The sequence below is a fragment of the Oratosquilla oratoria genome, chromosome 3 (assembly GCF_046742065.1).
Source record: "Oratosquilla oratoria isolate Oo_2021 chromosome 3, ASM4674206v1, whole genome shotgun sequence".
NCBI classification, from domain to species: domain Eukaryota; kingdom Metazoa; phylum Arthropoda; class Malacostraca; order Stomatopoda; family Squillidae; genus Oratosquilla; species Oratosquilla oratoria.
In genome coordinates, this window is record NC_134779.1 from 40162185 (window position 1) to 40187175 (window position 24991).

The window sequence follows — 24991 nt, forward strand, 5'->3', positions numbered from 1 at the left end:
GCACAGTGTTAACTCATTTATGAACAGCTGTAGTGACCTCATTCCCGACGAGACTGTTGATCTCTCTCAGTTAGATGAAGATGATCACACATACTCAAACGTATGCCAGACAACATAATCTCACACATGACGACACTATATCTTTTCATTTTCTAACAGACGTTCTTCCCCTCAAAACCCGATCCCGCGCAAGCGAGGTTGTCTTTTCTTGAATTCCAGAATTCCAGAACGGTGACTACCAGCACACACAACAACATCTCTTCGTCCAGCCTTCTAGCCGTCCCATCGAGCCTCGCCGTCATCATCTTCTACCGCCTCGCTGACGTTAGGCTCCACGTCCAGCTACAACCATAAGCTCCACTAAGCAGTGGCTTTAGTCCGAGCTTCACCTGTGTTGATTTTCGTTTGTCCTGCCGTTGTTTCGAACTAAATACCACTACAAGTCTATATGCAACAGCTTATTTAATTTTCCTTGGTGATATATGGTTCACTGATCAGTTGCAGTTCTTTGTTTAATTTTCAAGATGGAAACTTCAGATTTTTAAATATGACATGCATGAAAAATATCAAAAAAAGAGTATTGCGCTGATTACATAATTCATAAACAAATCTGCAACTTGTACATTAAATGGCAACAATATGGACCTAGAAGGCAATGCTGAAGATATCTGACTGACTAATGCACAGCAAATTTCAATTTCATTTCTAAAAAATAGGTTCAGCTTATAATTCAAGCACTTAGTTGAGATACACGTATTGAAGTCATAAAAGCAGAAGAGCTTATTATATAAACCATAAACAAAACTGACTTATACATTAAATGGCAAATACATAGATCCAGAAAACAAAGTTAAAGGTGATGATGATAGATGGGATCACAAATGCTCGCATCCAAGATCTCATCCTCGTTGGAGTCAACTCATCACGGGAAAGCGGGGTTGGCATATGGGCCTTGAAATATTTTTTCAAAAGAGCCCCCGTCGTATTTTCATCTCTTGCTCTTGTTTCACTTTCTATTACCTCGATCCCGTCTGATAAGTGTTCTTCTGGGGCTCCAAAACTTACATAGATCTCTAATGGATCCCTTTGTTGCTGATCTTGTGACATCGCTTCAACTCCTACAGAAGAACCAAGCCTTCTTCCATTACCATTGCTTATTGGCGCACCACTATTTGATGGTTGATGATATGGAATTTGCCTGTTATTTTTCACCCTTTGTCTTGGTTCACCCCTATCCAGCCCCCCTCCTACTTTTGTTCCTCCTTTCTCTTCTGCTCCTGTAATTTTTCCTGTTCCTAGTCCTGTTCCTCTTCCCCTTCCTCGGAAAACACTATCTCTTCCTCTACCCCTTCCTATCATATTGTTGACTTGGGGTTCTTTTGATTTTTTTTCTCATTCCTAAGTTCAGTCCTAGAGTAGCCAATGTACTCTACATAGAAGTGAAAGATAAGGACCAAGAAAAGGAGGTTGATGCAGAAGAAGAACCAGATGTCGATCATCTTGATGTAGGCACTTCGTGGGAGACTAGAGGATGTTTGACCGAAGAGGGTGTACAGGACCAGAAGCGATGTTAAGGTCACCACTAAACGGACCTGTAAAAGTATAAATATGAACAATAGGGACAACACTGATTATAACACCCCCTCTAGAATTACGACTATTACTATAATTACACCAATTACTAGATATAGCTAGGTAATTATGCTAATTGAAAATTTTATATGTGGGAGGGGAAACAAAAAAATACTAGAAGATTTGACAGGTGACCAGCGCCCAGAAATGAACACTACCAAAACACAAACCCACAGTTCTTCTTCAATTGATCCTTCCTAAGGTGACCTGGTGACAGCCAGTCAGAGATATCACCATTTGTTTGCTAACTATATTTCTCAGTTCCTGGCATGGAACACTACAGGTGTAGGGAGTAGTTCTAACTGGGTTGTTGGGTAGATGCTACTGTTGTGTGGCTTCTATTAACTTTTGAGTTATATATTAATACTAAACTAATATATAATGTGAAAATACATAAAAGTTAGTCTTAGTATGATTAGTTGTGTAGCATTTTAAGGTGTAGTGTTGTTAATTTTGCATTAGATGAGTAAAGTATGGAAGCATAAAAGTGATATCCTTTACAGTTTTATTCCACAGATACATCTCTACCTCCTTCCCCAATTACCACTTTCTCTACCACTCCATCCTTTTCATCCGATGAACCAATGGCAACCACAGCTTCAGTGATAGCTATGACACCTATTACACAAATTATGAACATTAGTGCCCTACCAAATCCAATTTCTTTTTAAATCTTACAACAGATTCAGGAGACTATTAATGATAATGTAACACAAGTGAAATACTGTGATGCAATATTTAACAAAAACTGGGGAAGAGAGAATGATTGCCTATCTTTAAGAACTCCAGCAGGTAAGTGATAAAGAACCAATTATGTTGCAAACTAGAAAAAAGTAGCAGGCATATCCAATTGACAACAAAACTATTGCAAATAGGGACCAGCGATGGGTACCTGCATGTAGTGTTACTGTGAGATGGCGAGCAAAGCAGCCTGTTTTGAAAACTCATCAACCTCATCATCTCCAGCAGGAGGTACAACCCTGAGGGGCTGATACTTGGTCTCTGGGCTAGGCCCAAGTTCTCTATCAACTTCAGCTGTATTTCTTACATTAGTTCATACTTAGAGCTGACAACAAGCAATTAATCTCCTCTCACCGCAGCTTTCAACCAGTGACATAGAAACAGTCTCACACTGATGCAACACAGGCAACACTCCAAAGTTTCTTCTCAGAAGTATCTTTGGGAAGTTCCTAGGACCGTTCCCAAACACTATTGGGATGCAGGTTTTCCTCTCAGTGAAACTCAATGCAATGAATGACTATTGATTCCATGCACATAATTACCTGACAAGAGGCAGGAAATATTCCTTTTATATGTATATACCAGTAGAAAGGAATGATGAAAAGCAGGCCCAATTGTATGACTAGGAAGGCACCTATGGTGCTCAAAGTGAACAAAAACCTAAAGGTTGAAGTAGATAGTTCAGGAAAAATGTAAATTGAATATGCAACGATTATTGTTTAGTGTTTCGTTTTCAACAAACGCCTTCATAAAACAGATAAGAAATTAGTTCACTGGTGATGTGATGAAAGAATAACAAGTATCAGCCATTTTGAAAATAACATATGTCTCTAGATTTGCATAGAAGACCTACTGAAAAGAGCAAAAGGATCACAAGGAACATATAAGTGACAACTTATGATTGAAAACCATATAATGAATAATTTCATTGCTAAAGTCTGTCTAACTAGATTTCGCAGTATATATAGAAATATAACTATATATGACATGCAATTAAGGAAATACATACACTAAGGGAAGAAATCACAAAGCAAATAGTGAGTGGTGAGGTGTTTAAGGAAACTAATGTGAGCAGAAATTCGGGGTTAGAAGATATCAACGTAGAAGAGAAGGAGGTGCTTAATCTTCTGGGGTCATTGGATATGAGAAAAGCTTCAGGATTTCACAAAAGATCAAACTGGATACTTAAATAATGTAGGGAACAGCTGGCAGACAAGATTCACAGTCTCATTGTATGTTCATTAAAAGAAAGCATAGTACCACATGGTTGGAAATTAACTAATCTCTAATTCATAAAGGTGGAAGTAAGGAGGCGCCACTAAAGAATAGGTTTGTACCATTGACCAGCACAGTATTGGTATTATGTGAAAGTATTGTGAAAGATCGATGGGAAAAATATCTTGAGGAGTTGAACATTCTGCCCGACAGTCAGTTTCACTTTAGATCTGGGAGTCCATGTGTGTGTGTCAAACCTTTTAAGATCCTACTGAGTGATCGATGAGCTACAAGAAGGGTGGGTGGACTGTGTATACCACAATCCAAAGAAGGATTTTGATGAAGTACCTCATAATTGACTTATGTGGAAATTGAAGCATATTAGTGGACTATGAGCCAAACTAATTGAATGGATGATTTTATTTATTTATTTATTTATTTATTTATTTATTTATTCATTTATTTATTTATTTATTTATCTATTTATTTATTTATTTATTTATTTATTCATTTATTTATTTATCTATTAAGGAAAGGAAGGGTGCATGAGGACAGCAGTAAAGATGTCTTGATGAAGAACAATAACCAATGGAGTTCAACAAAGTTCAGAGCTGGCACATATAATATTTCTTATCTAAGCTAATGATATGATGGAAGGCACAATATGCTATGCCAAAATTTTCACAGATAATGCAAAAAGCACGAGAAGAGTGAAAAACGAGAAAGGCTGTAGTCTATTGCAAAATATCTAGACACTATATCTGTATGGAGTCAAAAGGAGACAATTAATTTCAATACCAAAAAGATGCAAGGTACTGGAAATGAGCAATAGCTACAAAAGACCATCTTTAAAATTTTCTTTGGGAAGAGAATCCATTACAAAGAATTACAAAGGGAAATTATGCCGACAAAAGACCTCCTGGTCCATAATTAGGTCGGATGAAAAAAAAAGATAATAATAATAAAAAAAAAAAAAAAAATAATAATAATAATGATAATAATAATAATAATTGTAAGTAATAAGTAAATAAGTTAATAGACTAAAGAAATAGACAATGATGAATTATAAACAAACAGATAAATAATAATAATTTATCAAAATAAAAATAATAATAACAAATGAATAATAACAATAAATGGATAAATAAAAGTATAATATGCATACCTTGGGTCAGGTCATTTGGGGGGCGAGGGCTCAACAGACAGGTCAGCGATTTGGATGAAATGTATAGCAATCTAACTGATTTAATTATCAATGCACAAAATACATTTATGCCCCTGAAGTCAATACGAAAAAATAGTAATACTTCCAAATGGATGACGGACAGATTGAAACAGATTGGGGAAATACACCTTAGATCAAGATATAACGAAATGGCAAACTGGTTAAAAAGAATACACGTGCAACGAAACGTAATTATGAAATTAAAGTTGCTAGTCAATCAAGATCCAACCCAAAGGGTTTCTTTCATCTCTATAGAACAAAAAAAAGAAGAAGAAAGAATAGGACCAATTATAAACGATGAAAATGTCATGATAGAATCAGAGGAAAAAATTAGTGAGGAGTTTAACAATTATTTTCTATCGGTGTTTATTAATGAGAGGTTAGATAAAGTACCTGACTGCGATCCAATCTTCAGAGGGGATGAAGAAAGTAGTCTATCTAATATCAGCATTAGTAAAGTAGAAGTAGTCAAGCAGATTGAAAGACTCAAAGCTACAAAATCCCCAGGTCCAGACAAAAAATGTCCGAGAATGCTAAAGGACTGTAAATTTGAAATCTGCGACCAGTTAACTGAAATGTTTAATAAATTAGTAGACACTAGTTTTGTGCCTACTGCTTGGAGGCAAGGAAGCGTTGTTCCTGTTTTTAAGAAGGGAGATAGATTGTCTATATGCAACTGCAGGCCAATCAGTTTGACATCGGTTATAGGAAAAATGCTTGAATCAGTAATAGTAAAAAGACTCAGAGAACACATCGAAAGATATAATTTAATTCGTGATTCACAGCATGCTTTCTCCAAGGGTAAGTCATGTGTGACTAATCTTCTATCTTTTTACACTAAAGTATATAAGGCGTCAGATAACAATGATAATTACGATGCATAGAAGGAAAAGTGTTAGAATGGGTTAGAGCTTGGATTAGTAACAGAAAACAGCGGGTCATCATAAATGGAGTAAAATCTAGGTGGAGCAGTGTTACTAGTGGGGTCCCCCAGGGCTCGGTTTTGGGTCCCTTGTTGTTCATTATGTACATAAACGACTTAGACGACGGGATAAATAGTGATGTTAGCAAGTTTGCGGACGACACTAAAATAGGACGCCTAACTAGGTCAGGAGACGACGCAGAGATTCTGCAGGATGATCTTAACAAATTGTTCACGTGGTCGGTGAAATGGCAAATGAACTTCAATATCTCTAAGTGTAGCGTGTTAAACGTAGGGCTACACAATCCCGAAAATCGATACAGCTTAGATAACACGCTTTTAGAGAAAACTGAGTGCGAGAGACACTTGGGAATTCTAGTGTGTCCGGACCTTAAAACCAGGAAGCAGTGAATTAGTGCCAGGAATAAAGCTAACAGAGCATTAGGTTTCATTGCTAGGACGGTAACGAATAGAAGTGCAGAGGTAATTATTAAACTCTATCTAGCGATAGTTAGACCCATCCTTGACTATGCGGTACAGTTTTGGTCTCCGTCCTACAAAATGGACATCAGTTCACTAGAATCAGTACAGAGAAGAATGACCAAAATGATACATGGACTCAGAAATTTGCTTTACGAAGAGAGGCTTAAGCACCTTAACTTACATTCCCTGGAAAGACGCATAGTGCGGGGTGATCTAATAGAGGTGTTCAAGTGGATCAAAGGCTTTAACAAGGGTGATGCGAACAAGGTCATCATATTAAAACAACAGGGCAGGACTCGCAATAATGGTTATAAACTGGACATATTTAGATTTAAAAAGGAAATAGGCAAGAATTGGTTTATTGATTGGGTGGTCGACGAATGGAATAAACTTAGTAACCATGTAGTAAGCGCTGAAACTATCAGTTGTTTTAAGAAGCTATTAGACAACATTATGGATGGGGATGACAGGTGATGATGGATATGGAGCTGCCTAGTGTAGGACTTGTGGTCTCTTGCAGTCTCCTACATTCTTATGTTCTTGTGTTCTTATGTACATACTAGCAAAGAGGATCATCTCATGAACTAGGATTATGCTGCCATCGTCCATAAATCCCACTGCAGCTTTCGAAGAAAAATTACCAAATCCTCCCTGATGAAATATATACCTAATTCTAATACCTCCAAGGGTCAGTGGTCCCCAGACTGCATAACTTGGATGGCTGCCAAGAAATCCACCTCAAAAGCAGACGGACTTGACCTTACCATCAGTCAACCTTCGCCCCGACCTCATCAAGGACATATAACCTGAGCCCCCCCTTTTCCCTGCCCCTAAATGTCCCTTCTTAGCTATATATATTCTCATACTCCACACTCTGTATCATTCTGCTGAAGAGGACTACAGATGGTGGTCAAAATATACAGATTTTCTGTCCATCTCATCTCATTCTCCGACAGTGGGTCAGTATCAATATATACACCCTCCTTGTGGCCTGTTAATGTGCTAATACACAGAGGAGAAGGAAATCACTGTGTTGAAAATAAAAATCAACTTCCTGTTTCCAAACCTTATAAATTCATAATTTATAGGCCAATTTATAAGTGGGAAGTGTTGCAGATATATGAGATTGGGAAAAAGCTGTAAAGGGCAATCAAAAGTTTTTATGAGAGATAAGATAAGATAAAGGCGGGGCTGCATCAGGGCTGTGTCATTGAGCAATGTCTGTTCAAGATGTACATGGACGGGATGGTACGGTAGGTAAATGCGAGGGTAATGGGCAATGTATTGGGGATGGCTGAAGATAATGGAGAGATGTGGGAGGTAAACCACTTGTTTGCGGATGACACTGCGCTTGTGAAAGGATGATAGGAGGGTATTAAAGGAGTTACTGTCAGAATTTGGGACTGTATGTGGTAGGAGAAAGTTGAAGGTAAATGTGGGTAAAAGTAAGGTGATAAGATGTACAAGGGGAGAGGATGGCAGGGAATTGGAAGTAAGCTTTAAAAGAGAGGCTGGAGGATGTGGATATTTTTAAGTACGAGTATTTTGGGCTCGCATGTAACAGGAAATAGAGGAGTGGGGTGGAGGTTAATTGTAGATTGAGAGAAGCAAGTAAATATTTTGGAGGTTAAAAAATGTCGAGGAAAATAGGCATCTGGGAATAAATGCAAAGAGGGGATTATATGAAGGGGTGATTGTGCCTACTACACTGTGTGGGGCAGAGACTTAGTATTTAAGCAAGGCAGACAAGAAAACTTTAATTGAGTTTGAGATTAAATTTACCCCTTTTGAGTGACTGCTACTTGATACTACACCCCCAGACCCCATATTCACGGGTCATTATATTTTATACTTCCACTACCATGATGCTCCTCCTGCTTTCACATCTTTATTTCAGGAAATGATCCTTTGTTTGTGTGTGTAAAAAAGGCTGCGCAGTCCTTAATCCCAACTAGAGACGTTCAGATTATTTCAGGTGACATCGTCAGAAGATGTGGGATCACACGGCATAATACGCAACATTACACGACCATCTCAGTTATACTCCAACTCTCTCTACCCCAAAGAGTAGTTACCAACGCCATCATTCAATAGGTGATGGACTACAGAATCGTCACCACTAGAAGGAAGCTCCCAACAAGATAAATGCAATATAAGATCTCCCGTATTAAGACTGCATTTCCAAACAAATAACAGAACAAAGGTATTGATGAGCACCTTGCTAGTGCTAGTGCCTTTTCAGTAAAATGGTTAATTTTATCAGTGATTTAATGTTAAAGTGATCGTATGAGTTCTTCATTATTATATAGTGTATAGAACCAAAAAGTGTTTGATTGAGTGACCTGGATTTCAACAAACTGGAATCTTTGCCTGACAATAATTAAAAAACTTTGAATTATAACGACCTTGTAAGATGAACAATGATTATCCTAACAGATCTACAGAACCTTTGGCTCATGATGAAACTAGGAAGAGGTGATAGTTGTCAATAATGAACTTTTATGACATCAGTATTGTCATTATGTAAGGATTGTTACATGAGGGTCCACTTGACCAAAATGAGGTTTTTCATGTTTTACCAGACATGCCGACAGGAGACCTATTGGTCCATATCAAGGTCGGATGCGAAAAAAATCCTAATACTAATAATAATAAATAAAGAGATAAAAACTATAATAATGTAAATATCAAATAGAATACATAAACGCATAGGCACAGTCAAACAACAAACAAACAGGTAAATAGTAAATGATAATAAACTGACATATATCTAATAATGAATGAGAATCAAACAGACAAATGATAACAAAACAAAAACAAATAATATAAAATAGATAATAATCATTACAGCATCTTGCTTAGGTGTTTATCTAAATGTTTTTTAAAGCTTCGAACTGAACTACATTGCACTGCCTCTGCAGGAAGTTTATTCCATTCATTAACTACACGGTTGGCGAAGTTGTTTCTACCCACTTCCAAATTTAATCTATTTCCGGACAGTTTGAGACCATTGTTTCTTGTCTGATTCTCATTCAATGTGAAAATTTTGTCACTTTTGATGTTGTCAATTCCCTTTAGAACTTAAAGACCTGTATCAAGTCACCTCTGAGTCTACGCTTTTTTAGGGAAAACATATTCATATGTTTTAGTCGATTTCCGTATGATTTATTTTTGATATTTAGAATCAGTTTTGTGGCTCGCCATTGTACTTTTTCCAGTCTGTCAATGTCTTTAATGAGATTCGGTGACCATACGGAAACAGCATATTCCAAATGTGGACGAACTAACGATTTATATAGCTTGTTAATGAGTGATGGACTTTTGAAGTCAAAAGATCGCGCAATCAGTCCTAGAATCTTATTTGCTTTCTCAGAGGCTGAAATACACTGCTTGGATGATTTGAGATCGTTATTGATAAATACGCCGAGATCTTTTTCACTATCCACTTTTGTTAACGAATTTCCAAATAACTTGTAATCGCACTTACTGTTATTTTACCTATGTGCATTACCTTGCATTTACTTGTGTTAAATTTCATTAGCCACTTTTCAGACCATTGCTGTAATTTATCTAAAGCGTCATTCCGCAGTTTTGTAACATCAGCAAATTTGGGAACAGTAGACTTTAGTCCATGGTCTATATCATTTATATATACTATGAATAGAAGTTGTCCAAGAACGGAACCCTGAGGAACTCCACTTGTAACATTTTTCCATCTAGAAGTTTTTTTCCATTTAAAACAACTCTCTGTTTTCGACCATTCAACCAATTACTAGTCTAACTTAATAGCCTACCACTTATTCCGTGTGAAGCTAATTTAGTAAGTAGTCTTTCGTGGGGGACGCTGTCAAAAGCTTTTGCAAAGTCTAGATATATTCAATCTGTATTGTTTCTTTTGTCACAACTCGAGATAACTGTGTTGTAGAATTCGAGTAAGTTAGTCATGCAAGAACGTTTCCGTCTGAAACCATGCTGGCTAACATTTATCAAATGGTTACTTTCTAAATGATGTTCGATAGCATCTCTGATGATAGTTTCCATTATTTTTCCTACTATTGAAGTCAAACCCATAGGCCTATAGTTATTAGGTTTCTTTTTGTCTCCATTTTTTTAATATGGGAGTAACGTTAACTAGCTTCCATTCTCTTGGGACATCTCCAGATATGATGGATTTCTTGAAAATAATTTCTAATGGAACAACAATCTCATTTTTCATTTCCTTTAAGGTTCTTGGATGCCAACCGTCAGGCCCTGGTGTTTTATAAACTTTGAGTGTCTCTATAGACCTTTTGATTTTTTCTTTTGTTAGTAAGCTTACCCTAGACTTTTCACCGGTTTCAGTTTGGAGCTTACTTTGAGGTGTTTCGTTTACGAATACCGAGCTAAAGTTTAAAATATTACACATTCCTTAATTTGAATATTCAAGTTGACCGTCAGCAGATAATAGTGGACCAATGTGATTCCTAACAACCTTTTTATCTCTAATATAACTATAGAATTCTTTGTGATTCTCTTTGGATTTATCAGCGATATTCATTTCGTATTGTCGTTTATTTTTTATTTTTTAAATCTCTCTGTATTGATACATAACTTTCATTGCCATTAGATACACCCGAGCACTAATATTTCTTATAAGCCTGTCTCTTTTTAGCAATACTTTTTCAGTTTCTTTGTCGAGCCACTTTGGGCGAGCCTGATTTGGGGGACACCTGTCCTTAAAAGGAATGTAATTCATCTTAGTAAGCGTATTTTGAAATATTTCCCACATCTGATCTACAGGTCTTTCGCTTAATTTTGCCTCCCAATCTGTAAGCTGAAGCTCCTGACGTAGTCCTATGAACTGAACTTTATTGAAATCGGGTATTTTAAAGACACAAGTACCTATTATATATATATTTTTTAGGAGTTTAATTCCAAGTTGTGATGGCTATTTGCAACAGTTTCACCGACTTCTACATCAGTTACCATGCATTCGCGGCTAGTGATCAATAGATCAAGTAAGTCTCCATGTTTTGTGGGCTCTTTTACATGCTGAATTAAGTAATGTCACCAAGAAAATCAACCAAGCGTCTACCTATATGGCCATGTTCAAGGGTCATCCAATCAATGTCAGTAAAATTGAAATCACCTATTATCAATAAATCCCGGTTGCAGAAACTAGACAGTCCTTGAAATAACAGTTTGTCGTCTGCTAATAATAATGTCTTTAGCCTACATATTACACCTACATTCATCTTTTGCCCATTTGTTTGGGTTAACTCAACCCACAAACTATCATATGCATCCTGTTTCACTTTCTCTAAAACACAAGCATAGACGTTGTTTTTAACGTACAACAGAACACCCCCACCTTTCTTGAGGTTTCTATCCTGATGAAAGTGTTTAAATCCCGCAATATTAAATTCATCTTCGAACTCTTTACCATTTAACCCTGTCTCGGTTATTCCTATCATATCGAGATTTTTGTTTTTGAGATACGCCTGCATTTCTTGAAATTTGTTCCTAATACTACGAGCATTAAAGTACATGGTTTTAAGAAACTCGTCATTATTTCTTTTTATTAACACCTTGCTCTATATTATTATTTGGTCCTTCCTTGACATTTAATGCCTCATTAACATTTCTCCCATCAAAATGAACATTTCCCGTCACCGCGATTCACACCGGCCTCCCGTCGTTCATTGACATTCTGTCCGGCATCCCTTCCTAAAATCATATTTTGTCCTCCAGTGACATTATATCCTACCGTGATATTTTTTCCTCCACTATAATTACATCCCATCGTGATCTTTTGTCTTCCACTGTCATTACATCCCATCGTGATATTATGGCCTTCATTGACATTCTGTCTGGCATCTCTTCCTAAAATTATATTTTGTCCTCCACTGACATTATATCTTACGATGATATTTTCTCCAGTATCATTACATCCCATCGTGATATTTTGTCCTCCACTATCATTACATCCTATCGTGATCTTTTGTCCTCCACTGTCATTGCATTCCATCGTGACATTTCATCCTTTGACATTACATCCTAATGTAATATTTTATCCTTTACCGATATTATATTCTAAAATTATATTTTGTCCTATACTGGCATATTGTTCTACATTAATGCTATACCCTACTCTGTTTTCCCAAGTACACTCTATTTGTCCTTCCCTTTGGGCTTCTACCCCCAAAAAGGAGCTAGTTCATTACAAACTCCCACAATGAGGTTTGTAAGAACATCTTTGCCTCTGCGGGTAAGGTTGATCCCATCAGAAGCGTAAAGGTCATGGCGCCTAGAAAAGAGATACCAAGGATCAAGAAAGTGGTGTCCCAATTGTGTGCACAACTGCGATATCCTATCATTGGTCCCTATGGCTCTACTGTTCCAACACGAGCCTGCGTAGATCCTCGGGAGGATCCCACAGACTACGTGACGGCTCCCACTTTCCTTCATCTCCTGAAGGAGAACCCTGTAATTCCGAACAAGTTCCTCTGATCTCACCCTACCTACATCGTTACTTCCCGTATGAACACGCAGATAAATGGTTCCATCTCCGTGGCGTTCTTCTTGTGTTTCTGAATAGGGTGAGATAGTAAACAACGTCAAGCCAAAGCAGTTACCTTCGCCATATGTGTTCAGGCCGCCAAATCATGTGGAAGACCCTAATAACCTCTAGGAGTCTAAGTCGGGTGCGTGGCTCAAAAGCTTACGACGATGACGACACCTTCGTTGGAACTGTGGGCCTCCTGACGTGAACTACTTTCGTCATCACCTTACGGCTCATTTTCGATCCCTGTCTACTGATGATGGCTCCACAACCGTCTCTTGTCTGTCGGTTCATTCTCCATTTCTTTGAATTCTGTCTGAATTTCCGTCATAGGGAATTTCTATCCAGTTCTTTTAATATCCTGCCTCTGATCGTTGTTTCTCAAAATCCCCCAACCTACTTCCACCTCTTCCCCGTGTTCTGTCAGACTCCCAGCAACATCTGATCATCCGCCTGTGTGCCAAAGTCTGTCGTAGCCTGAGGAGTTTGTCAGAATCTATCCGAGTCTGACAGATTCTGGTGAACTTTATCGGAATCCACCATTCGTTCAGAATCTACCAGAGCCTGTAGGAGTCTCAGGGTCTCCGTGAGAGTTTCGGCGGTTTCTCGTCCAAATAACCTCTTTTTTTCGTTAGAATTTACGAGTTTGGAAGAAAATTTATCAATATTTGGTGGTTCACATTTATTTTCATAATACATACGAATATACACGTGCATGTACATATACATTTGTACATACATATAAATGTGCATATACATTCACATGTTTATATACTTGTATAGATATACATATACATACACATGTTTATATACTCGTATACATATACATATACATTTACATATACATATACATATACGTATATACGTATATATAAACATATATACGTATGCATGCTCATATACACGTCACCATACACCACCTGACTTTTGGACGACAATATATGTAATGGTGTTTTCTATTCACTGTCTGGACTCTTCGCCGCGCTAGTTTGAGTGAAAACCTGGAGGTCTCCCGGAGTTGAAACGACAAAGGACAGCTTCAGACCAAGAGGAGACACTGCAAAATACTTGAGGTCACCATAGAACCAGTTGGCAGACATCGCGGAAAATAAGTGCTTTCTTGTCTAATTAGAATATACATTATATCAGTTATATTCGTAAATGTTTGTGGAAAATGCAGGTAACTGAGCTTGTGAGTGAGCCTCTTGTGCGCGTAGGTTTATATGTTTGTGTTTGTCTGCATGTGTGTTAAAATGCGTGCTTCTGCGAGTGCCTGTTTACGTGGTTCTGAGTATTGCATTAAATGCAGACATGGTCAGCCGACCAGTCCCTAGTCACCCTATTCTCCCAGTGGCAAGCGTACCTGTCTTTGGCCACACAAGCGTCACGATGGTAGACAACCGTGTGTTTGTGAGTGTACATCTTTCTGTATTTATAGGATTGTCTGTTTGTGTGTCTGCATGTATCTTACGATGCGTGTTTGTGGGTGTGCTTATTTGTGTGCTTATGAGTGTTTGAAATTAATGCAGTCCTGGTTACCCTAACGTCCCGATAGGCAGACGACCAGTCACTGGTCGCCCCAGCATCACAGTGGCAGGTTGCCGGGTGTTGCCCCAGCATCCCGGTAGGCAGGTGTCCAGTTTATGGCCACCACGGCGTCCCGGATGCAGGCAACAATTTGTGAATGTACTTGTTGTTGTGCTTGTAGGTTTGCCTGTGTGTGTGTGCCTGCCTGCATGTTAGGAAGCCTGGTAGTGGATGTGCCTGTTTGCGTGCTTATAAGTGTGTGCAAAAGTGTATTACTAGTCACCCCATCGTCCCGGTAGGAGGACGAACATTCTTCGGTTGCCCCAACGTCACGGTGGTAGGTGGCCAGGAGTTGCCCCAGTAACCAGGTAGGCAGGTGCCCAATTTATGGCCACCCCTGCGCCCCGGTAGCAGTGTGTTTATGAGTACAAATCTTGATGTGCTTATAGGTTTGTTTGTGCGAGAGTGCCTGCATGTGTGTTAGAATGTGTGCTTGTAGGTGTGGCTCTTTGTTTGCCACTGACTGTTAGATACGAATGCAGTCCGGTCACCCCAGCGTCCAGGTATGCCGAAGATCAGTTCCTGGTTGCCCCAGCGTCAAGGTGGCAGATGTCCAGGAATTCCCCAGCGACCCAGTAGGCAGTTGTCCAATCTATGGGCACCCTAACGTCTCGGTGGCAGGCAATACTGTGTTTGTGAGTGTACCTCTTAATATGCTTGTAAGCTTGTCTGTACAAGTGTGCCTTCCTGTGTGTTAGGATCCGTGCTTGTGTTTGTACCAGTCTGCGTGCTTCTTAGTGTTTGCAATGAATGTAGCTGGTCATCTTAGCATCCAGGTAGGCAGACAGCCAGTTCCTGGTCGCCCCTGCATCACGGTGGGTGACCAGAAGTTTCCCTTTTTAGTGTAATAGTAGGCAGGTGTCTAGTCTATGGCCACCCCGTTGTCTGAGTGGCAGGCAATAGTTTGTTTATGAGTGTGCCTCATTATGTTTTTGTTGGTTTGCACGAATATCCCTGTCTGTGTGTTAGGATGTGTGTTTGTGGGTGTGGCTTTTTATTTACAGCTGAGTGTTTACAATGAATGCAGCCTTGGTCACCCGAGCGTCCTGATAGGAAGACGACCAGTTCCTGGTTGCCCCAGCGTCAAGGTGGTAAGTGTCTAGGAGTTCCCATTGTGCAACCCGGTAGGCAGGTGTCCAGTCTATGCCCACCTAGGAGTTCCGAATACAGGCAACATTGTGTTTGTAAGTGTGCCTCTTGATGTGCTTATAGGTTTCTCTGTGCGGGTGTACCTGTCTGTGTGTCAAGTAGTGTGCTTGAGGGTTTGGCTCTTTGCTGCTGTTTGCAATGAATGCAGTTTTTGTCACGCCAGCGTCCCTGTAGGCAGACCACCAGATCCTGGTTGCCGCAGTGTCACGATGGCATGTAGCCGGAAGTTGCTTTAGCGTCCCGGGATGCAGATGTTTAGTCTATGTCCACCACGGCGTCCCGGTGGCAGGTAACATTGTGTTTGTGTATGTACCTCTATATTGTTGTGGTTCGTTTGTGCGGGCGTATCTGTCTGTGTTTTAGGATGTGTGCTTGTGGGTGTGCCTGTTTGCTTCTGAGTGCTTGCAGTGAAAGCAGTCTTGGTTATCCTAGCTTCCCCGTAGGCAAACGGCTAGTTTCCAGTCGGTCCTGCGTCATGGTGGCAGGTGGCCAGAAGTTGCCCTAATGTTCCGGTAGGCAGGTGTTTAGTTTATGGCCACCCCAGCGTCCTGATGGCAGGCAATCAAGTGCTTATGGGTGTTCATGAAGGATTATCTGTGCAAGTTTGCCTGCCTGTCTGTGTGTTAGAATGGGTGTTTACGGGTGTGTCTATGATTATGAGTGTATTGAATGCAACCCTGGTCATCCCATCGTCACGTGGCAGGTGGCCAGAAGTTGCCCTAGTGTAACATTAGGCAGATGTCTACTATATAGCCACCCCGACGACTCCATGGCAAGCAACCGTGTTTTTGTAAATGTGCCTCATGTGTGCTTGTATGTTTTTCACGATTGTGCCTGCTTGTGTGTTAGGATGTGTGCTTGTGAGTGTTGCTCTTTACCGATGACTGTTTGCAATGATTGCAGTCATGGTCACCCCAGCATCCTGATAAGCAGACTCCCAGTTCCTGGTTGCCCCAGCGTCATGGTGGTAGGTGGCCAGGAGTTGCCCCAGAGTCCCGGTAGGCAGTTGTCTAATTTATGACCACCTTGTCGTCACACTGGTAGGTAACATTGTGTTTGTGAGTGTGCCTTTCCATGTGCTTATTGGTTTGTCTGTGTGGGCGTGCGTACCTGTGTTTCAGGAAGCGTGGCTATATGTATGCCGGTTTGCGTGATTATGATCATTTGCATTACATGTAGTTCTTGTCACCCCAGCGTCAAGGTGGCAGGTGCCAAGACGTTGATCCAGCGTCCCGGTAGGCAGGTGTCCAGTCTATGGCCACCCCGGCGTCCCGGTGGCAGGTAACGTTGAGTTTGTGAGTATCCCTCTTGATATACTTCTAGGTTTATCTATGCGAGTGTACCTGCTTGTGTGTTAGGATGTGTGCTTGTGGGTGTGGCTCTTTGTTTGCCGCTGTGTGTTTACAATGAATGCAGTCCTGGTCACCCCAGCGTTCGGGTAGGCAGACGACCAGTTTCTGGTCGCTCCTGCGTCACGGTGGCAGGTAGCCAGGAATTGACCCTAGAGTCCCGGTAGACAAGTGTTCAGTCAATGTCTCTCCAGGCGTCCCGGTGGCAGTCAACTGTGTGTTTATGAGTGTGTCTCTTGATGTGTTTGTACGTTTGTCTGTGTGTTAGGATGAATGCAGTCCTGGTCACCTCAGCGTCTCGGTAGGCAGACAACCAGTCCTTGGTCACCCCAGCGTCAAGGTGGCAGGTGGCCAAGCATTGACCCAGCGTCCCATTAGGCGGCCAGTCTATGGCCACCACGGTGTCCTGGTGGCAGGCAACGTTGTGTTTGTGAGTGTGCCTTTTGATGTGTTTGTAGGTTCGTCTGTGTGAATGTGCTAGCCTGTATGTTAGGAAGCGTGCTTGTGGGTATGCCTATTTCCGTGTTTCTGAGTTCTTGCAATATATATAGTCCTGGTGACTCAAGGGTGCTACGACTTTTCATCACTCGTCATTTTATCACACGAAATTTCAGCAGCCGACTATTAACCCCTCGCAACTTAACCACTCGTTTTTTCATCACAAAGATATATCATCATTTGACAGTTAAACACCTCGACAGTTAATCATTGCTCATTTCATCATACGACACTTAATCAGATGATCACTCGTTTCTAACCATTGTACAATTCAGGAGATGGTTTTGTACGAACCTACAATTTATAAACAATAGCAGATCTAGGCCTGTTACTTAGATCTGTTAACGACCGTTCAAAAAGTTGTGGATTATTGACGCAAACTACCGCGGACATGAAACACAGTAGAAACACAATGAATCTATTAAGATGTCAAAATATACGCGCGAGAAGATCTGTTAACCCATTAAGAAATACTTATCTGTTAAAAGAAATATACAACAATTTGCTAATCAATGCGGACAATGAAATATTATCACATATCTCAAAGCAGTTAAATACTCTTCATGCAGATAAATAAATTACGAATTACAGTTTTACTATTCTAATATTAAAGCTATAAAATACTTGAATATTTAATTCTATATATGTACTTTTGTTTTGTTTTTTCATTACCTGTCAAATTTTCTTTGTGTATTGTATTCTAATATTTTTCAAACAAAAATCCTTTTTTATGCTCCTTGATAGAACATGTGCATATAAGATACTATCTTAAAATTTACTATCATATATGAAGAATTGCAAGGTTGTCACTTAATGCATTTACAGTCATACGATTATTATGAAAAGTCGTACTGATAAAATGTAATGGTGATGAATGAAAAATCCAGCGGGGAAATGTATTAGTGATGAAATGTCAGGTGACGAATTGTCCGATGATGATCTGACGCATGATTAAAAGTCGTTTGATGATGTGTCGGGTGATTAAATGACGAATGATGAAATGCCAACTAACCGACCCAAGCGTCCCATTCGCTCCAGTTTCGTAGTGGCAGGTGGACAGGAGTTATTTCAGCGTCCCGGTAGGCAGGTATCTAGTCTATGGCCACCTCAGCGTCCCGGTGGTAGGCTACCGTTTGTTCGTGAGCGTGCCTCTTGTTGTGATTGTAGGTTTATTTGTGTGTCTGTGTCTCCACGTGCATTAGTAAGCGTATTTATAAGGGTGTCTATATGCGTGCTTCTGAATGTTTGCAATGTATGTAGTCCTGGTCAACACGACGTCCCGGTAGGTAGATTTTCAGCCTATGACCACCCAATCGTCCTGATGGTAGGCAATTGTGACTTTATGAAGTAGTATTTTGCTGTGCTTGTAGATTGACTGTGTGTGTGCCTCCACGTGTGTTAGGGTGCGTGCTTGTTAGTGTACCTGTTTGCGTGCTTCTGAGTGTTCGCAATGACTACAGTCCAGATCACCCCAGCGTCCCGTTAGGCAGACGACTAGTTCCTGGTCGCCCCTGCGTCGCAGTAGCAGGTGACCCGAAGTTGCCCCAGCGTTCCGGTGTTCAGTCTATTGCCACCCCGGCGTCCTGGTGGCAGACAACCGTGTGTTTATGAGTGTGCTTCTTAATGTGCTTGTAGGTTTGTCTGTGCAAGTGTGCATGCCGGTGTGTTAGGATCTGTGCCTATGGGTGTGGCTCTTTGTTCCCTGCTGGGTGTTCGTAGTGAATCCAGTCCTGATCATTCCCAGCGTCCCGGTAGGCAGACGACCTGTTCCTGGTGGCCCTAGCGTCATGGTGGTAGGTGGCCATGAGTTGTCCCAGCATTCTAGTAAGCAGGTATCCAGTCTATTGCATCCCCGAAGACCAGGGTGTAGGCAATATTGTGTTTTGTCACTGCTTCTTGCTGTATTTGTAGATTTGTCTGTGTGGGTGTGCCTGCTTGTATGTTAGGAAGCGTGCCGTGGATGTACCTGTTTGTGTCCTTTTAAGTGTTTCTAATAAATATAGTCCTGGTCACCGAGCGTCCCAGTAGGTAGGCGGCCATTCCTTGGTCGCCCCAGCGTCAATATGGTGGGTGTCCAGAAGTTGCCCCAGCATCCCGGTGGATGCCATTCTATGGGAATCCCGGAAAAAAGCCCCAGCGGAAAAAGGCCCCATGGAAAAAAGCCCCACGGAAAAAAGCCCCACGGGAAAAAGCCCCATCGGAAAAAAGCCCCACATAGGAAGATCCCTGGGCGGAAAGAAGCCCCACCGGAAAAAAAGCCCCCAATATATAATTAATAATACTTAGCATTAATAACAGTAATACTAGTTTTAAACAAAACCTAGTTCAAAGGGCCCGGTGAGTTGGTTTCACATTCCGTGAGGTTGAGGTGTTTAATTGCATTAAAGGTGTGAAGTAGGCTTCCCTAATGGTGTGGGTATATAAGTCCCACATTCATCACAGTATCATTCATATCATTAGTGTGTACTCATCTGTGTGGATATATATATATATATATATATATATATATATATATATATATATATATATATATATATATTTCAACATGGAAATGATCAAAAACAACAAAGGTGGACAGAAACTTTGTTACGATGGTTATATGTACACGAAGAAGAGAGTGAACAAAACGTCTATACGATGGGAGTATTCACGGAGAAAAGCTATGAAATGCAGTGCAATACTGTACACGGACTTGGATATATCTATTGAAATCAAAGGTACAAAACATAGTCTTGATTCTAATACTTCTAAAGTAGATGCCACGAAGGCAAGAGTTCAAATGAATGAGCACGCTTCTGCCACCAGAGGAAAGCCAAGTCAGATTATTGCCGACAATGTTGTTAATCTTCCTGTCGCAGCGCGTGCTGAGATTGGAAACTCAGAGTCTGTGAAACGCACGATTCGCAACCATAAGCGCCACGCTCTTCCGAAAGATCCCGCTTATCTGCAAGATTTAAAACTGGACGATTCATGGACTATGTTTGATGGTCAGGAGTTCATGTTCTATGATAATGGTGCTGATAGCAGAAGACGGATTATTGCCTTTGCAACTGAAGAAGGATTGCGTTATCTTGCTCGTTCCACTCAGTGGTTTACGGATGGCACATTCCGGACTGCTCCGAAACTCTTTCATCAACTCTATATAATTCGTTGCCCTTTAGGCGAGTCGGCGATAACATGTGTCTACGCCTTTCTTTCTGGCAAAACTCAGAGCATATATGAAGAACTGTTCCAAGCCATTGTTGAACAGTGTGCCACACTAGGATTCAACCTTGATCCTACGACAATCACAACCGATTTCGAACTCGCGACTGTGAATGCTATCCGGACTGTATTCGGGGATCACGTTCAGTGCCACGGTTGTTTTTTCCACTTAACGCAGAACACCTGGAGGAAGATACAGGAATTAGGCCTTGTGACACAGTACAAGACAGACGAAGAAAGTAGATGATTTTGTTCTATGTTAGATGCCTTGGCTTTTCTGCCATGTGGCAGAGTTTCGGAGGGGATGGAATTTTTAAGAACTGTTATTCCGGAGCAGCTCGGTTGTCCGGTAGATTATTTCGATGCGACCTACGTGTCTGGAGGATATCGTCGTATCCAGATGCCTGCCGAACGCCCAGGTGATGTGCTACCGCCGCTTCGTATGCACCGAACGCCACCCCTTTTTCCACCCGAACTTTGGAACGTACACGAAGTAACCTTGACTGGCGGGCATCGTATGAGCAACCATTGTGAGGCGTGGAATCAAGCCTTCACACAGATGATCGGCCACGACCATCCTTCCGTGTGGATCGCGATCGAGGCTCTACGAAAAGACCAAGCCCTTGTTGCAACGACAATGTTGGAAAATGCCCGAGGCCAACCACCACAAAAGCGCCAGAGGAGATGTACAAAATACCTTCAGAAAAGGCTTCCCACTCTCTGCAAAGACTTCGAAGCAGGCCAGAAAGATATTGAAGCGTTTCTTAAAGGCATCCGCTTTTAATTCGATTCAGATTTATTTATAAAGTAGTGCTAACTTTCAAATGTACTATTTCATAACTTAGTGCTGACTTTGTATTTTTCTATACTAAAAATCTGATATTCATAATATTTAGTATATTGTAGTATTTTCATTTAATATCATGTAAACTGGTGCTGACTTTGTATTATTTCATATTTAATACTTTTATGCTTTATACTGCATAGCTAGCCTCAATTATATCATTGATTTTCTATTGTCATGTATTATTTGTGTTGAATTGAAGTAATTTCCGATTGTTTTATCAATATTTAGTATATTGTATTATTTTCATATAGTGTCAAGTAAACTTATCTTTTAAGCAATAAACACATAGTTTTATTTTTAAATTGTTATCTTGTTTTCCTAAATTGGGGCTTTTCTAGAATTTGGGGCTTTTTTCCGCCTGGGTATTTTCAAGGTGGGGCTTTTTTCCGTCAGGGAATTTCCTAAGTGGGGCTTTTTTCCTAGGCATTTTTGGGAATTTTTTCCGTTGGGGCTTTCTTCCGAACCCCATTCTATGGCCACCCTGATGTCACGATGGTAGGCGACCTTGTGTTTGTGAATGTGCCTCTTTCTCTGCTTGTAGGCTTGTGTGTGTGTGTGTGTGTGTGTGTGTGTGTGTGTGTGTGTGTGTGTATGTGTATGTGTATGTGTGTGTGTGTGTTTGTTTGTCTGTCTGTCTGTCTCTGTGTTAGTATGGGTGCTTATGAATGGGCCTGTTTGCGTGCATCTGTTTGCAGCAAATGCAATCATGGTCACCCCCAGCGTCCCGGTAGGCAAATAACCAGTCCGTGGTCGGCCCTGCATCTCGGTAGCAAGTGTCCAGGAGCTGTCCCAACGTCCCGGTAGGCAGGTGTCCAGTCTATGGCCACCCCGGCGACCTGGTGGCAGGCAATTGTTTGTTTGTGTGTGTACCTTTTGTTGTATTTTTTAGCTTTGTTTGTTTGTGAAGTGTGTTTGTGTGTGTATGTATGTGTGTGTGTGTGTGTGTGTGTGTGTGTGTGTGTGTGTGTGTGTGTGTGTGTGTGTGTGTGTGTGTGTGTTCACTTGGTCTTTTGGATCACGTGTTGGACTCGTGATCGACAGCTATTTCCCTCCTGGAAGAGAGCTCAGAGCTCGTAGGTCCGATCTATCGGTAATGCTATGACATTACACACACACACACACACACACACACACACACACACACACACACACACACACACCCAATTCCCCGCCCACGAGAGTCAGAGTAACGACTCGAAGCGCAGCGGTACCGAAATAATTTCGGCCCTGGGCAGGATTCGAACCAAGAACTACGGGCCGCTATGGTAGCAGTTCAGCGCTCTACCAACTGTGTGTGTGTATGTACATGCCTTTGTGTTAGGATGCGTGCTTCTGAGTGCATGCAATTTTGGTCATCCAAGGGTCACGGGCAAGCAGACGAGCAGTCAGTAGTCGCCCCATTGTCACGGTAACAGGTGGCCAGGAGTTGCCCCAGCGCCCCGGTAGAAAGGTTCCTAGCTTATGGTCACCCCAGCGTCCCGATGGCAGGCAACCGTGTGCTTATGAGTATGCCTCTTTTTGTGTTTGTTGGTTTGTCTTTGTGTGTGTGCTTGTCTGTGTACAAGGAAGCGTACTTGTGAGCGTGTCTGTTTGCATGCGTTTGAATGTTTGCTATAAATGCAGTTCTGACCGCCCCGTCATCCCAGTAGGCAGACGATCAATCCCTGATCGCCCCCAGTATACCAGTGGCAGTTGGCCAGGAGTTACTCCCAGCGTCCCGGTATGCAGGTGTCCAGTCTGTAGTTCCCCCGGCGTCCCGGTGGTAGGCAATCGTATGCTTATAAGAGTGACTCTTGTTGTATTTATTGGTTTGTCAGTGTGTGTGTGTACCTGCCTGTGTGTTAGAATGCATACTTGCAGGTGTGCTTGTTTGTGCTTCTGAGTGTTTCCACCGAATGCTTTGCTGGTCATCTCAGTATCCCGAAAGATGGACGACTAGTCCCTGTGGCAGGCAACACTGTGTTTGTGATTGTCCCTCTTGTTGTGCTTGAAGGTTTGTCTGAATGTGTGTTATTATGATGTAGGCTTATGGGTGTGACTGCGTGCTTTTGAGTATTTGCAATAAACGTTTTTCTGGTCACCAGAGCGCCCGGGTAGGCAGATGGCCCCAGCGCGCGTCCCGATAGGCAGACAAGCCCAACATCCCGGTGAGCAAGTATCCAGTCTATGGTCACCCAGGCGTCCAGATGGCAGTTAGTTATGTGTTTGTACGTATGCCTCTCGCTGAGCTTTTAGGTTTGATAGACCCACTAATATATACGCAACCACCTTTAAAGTATACCTATATCACACCACATCTGAAGCCTAGCTTCAAGCTACTAATAGTAACAATATTCTGCCGGAAGAGAACTCGTAATAACTGCATTTTTTAGGTAGCGCATAGTTCTTTAGAGATGATGTGTTTTTCACTATCTGGTAAACACCAAGCAAGTCCCCTGCATTTTTTGTTCGGTTCTTCTTAGTACCTAGAGATCACACAATCATAAAGAAATCCTTGTTAGCTAATCTCAGGGGATGAAGACAAGTCTCTTGATAAATTTAATGGATAAGCATTTAAAGAAACAATAAAGATTACATAAGAATATAAAATAATTTATTACTGATGAAGGTAATTAATGCATTAGTTTAATTGGAACTTTGAAAATTTTAACTTTTAGTGCTGTGTTAAAGTTATTGAATACGTATTACTGATGTATAAATCTCAGTAGGAGATCTACAAACATGTAGAGGACCATGACTAACAATGGAATGATTGCATTGTTACCAAATAGACAAGGGAAGCAGTTATACGGCTAGACAAGACTGATTTCACAGCTCTCAGCAAGATTGATTTTACATCTATGTCTCTCATTCAAACAAAATCAAATGGTTGGTATTTGGTGTAGCTATCTTTGAGTTAAAATGCTTGTGAAGAACGACATCGTGAATAAAGTATTTTTCACGTACATGTGTGCCTCTGTCCGATGCCGTGTCTGATGGATTGGGTGTTGCGTGCACGCACTGTAAGAAAATAACTGCTCTTAATTGCACTTTAACAAGATCGAGTCTGGAATGAAATTATACTGGCTTTAACCTTCAGAATAATGTTTTTCTCCACTTTCCTAGAAAAGCTTCGAAAGAAATAGATTCTCTAAAACATATGCTATTGTCTCGTTTGTGGATAATATCCTTAGAATGAAAGCGAATGCTGAGCAGAACATTTGCCATTTCCCCGACCATGCAAACAATTTATTAAGATCCTGCTGCAGTACTCCACCATCTTCCCCCGATCTAATGACCTAATATAGCGTCCTATTTTAGTGGCATCCGCAAGTTTACTAATATCACTATTGATCCCATTGCCCAAGTCGTTCATATATATATATATATATATATATATATATATATATATATATATATATATATATATATATATATATATATATATATATATATATATAATGAACAATAAATGACCCGAATCCAAACCCTGGAAAGCCCCACTAGTAACACTACCCCATTTGAATCTTACGCCGTTAGTGGTGACTTATTGCTTTCTTTCACTAATCCATGCTCTAATTCAAACATTTTCCCTACTGAGCCGTGTACCTTGATTCTA

At 40.8% G+C, this 24991-nt stretch overlaps 1 protein-coding gene across 1 annotated transcript in view; it reads right to left on the reverse strand.

The window, feature by feature from the left end:
* Positions 1-231: 231 nt before the first annotated feature.
* Positions 232-24991, reverse strand: part of LOC143017734 (uncharacterized) — a 68437-nt gene continuing 43677 nt past the window's right edge. The window contains exon 4 of the mRNA XM_076172540.1: positions 232-1592. Within this exon, the coding sequence (XP_076028655.1) occupies positions 1356-1592 (237 nt within the window). The 3' untranslated portion in view covers positions 232-1355. The remainder of the gene's footprint in view (positions 1593-24991) is intronic.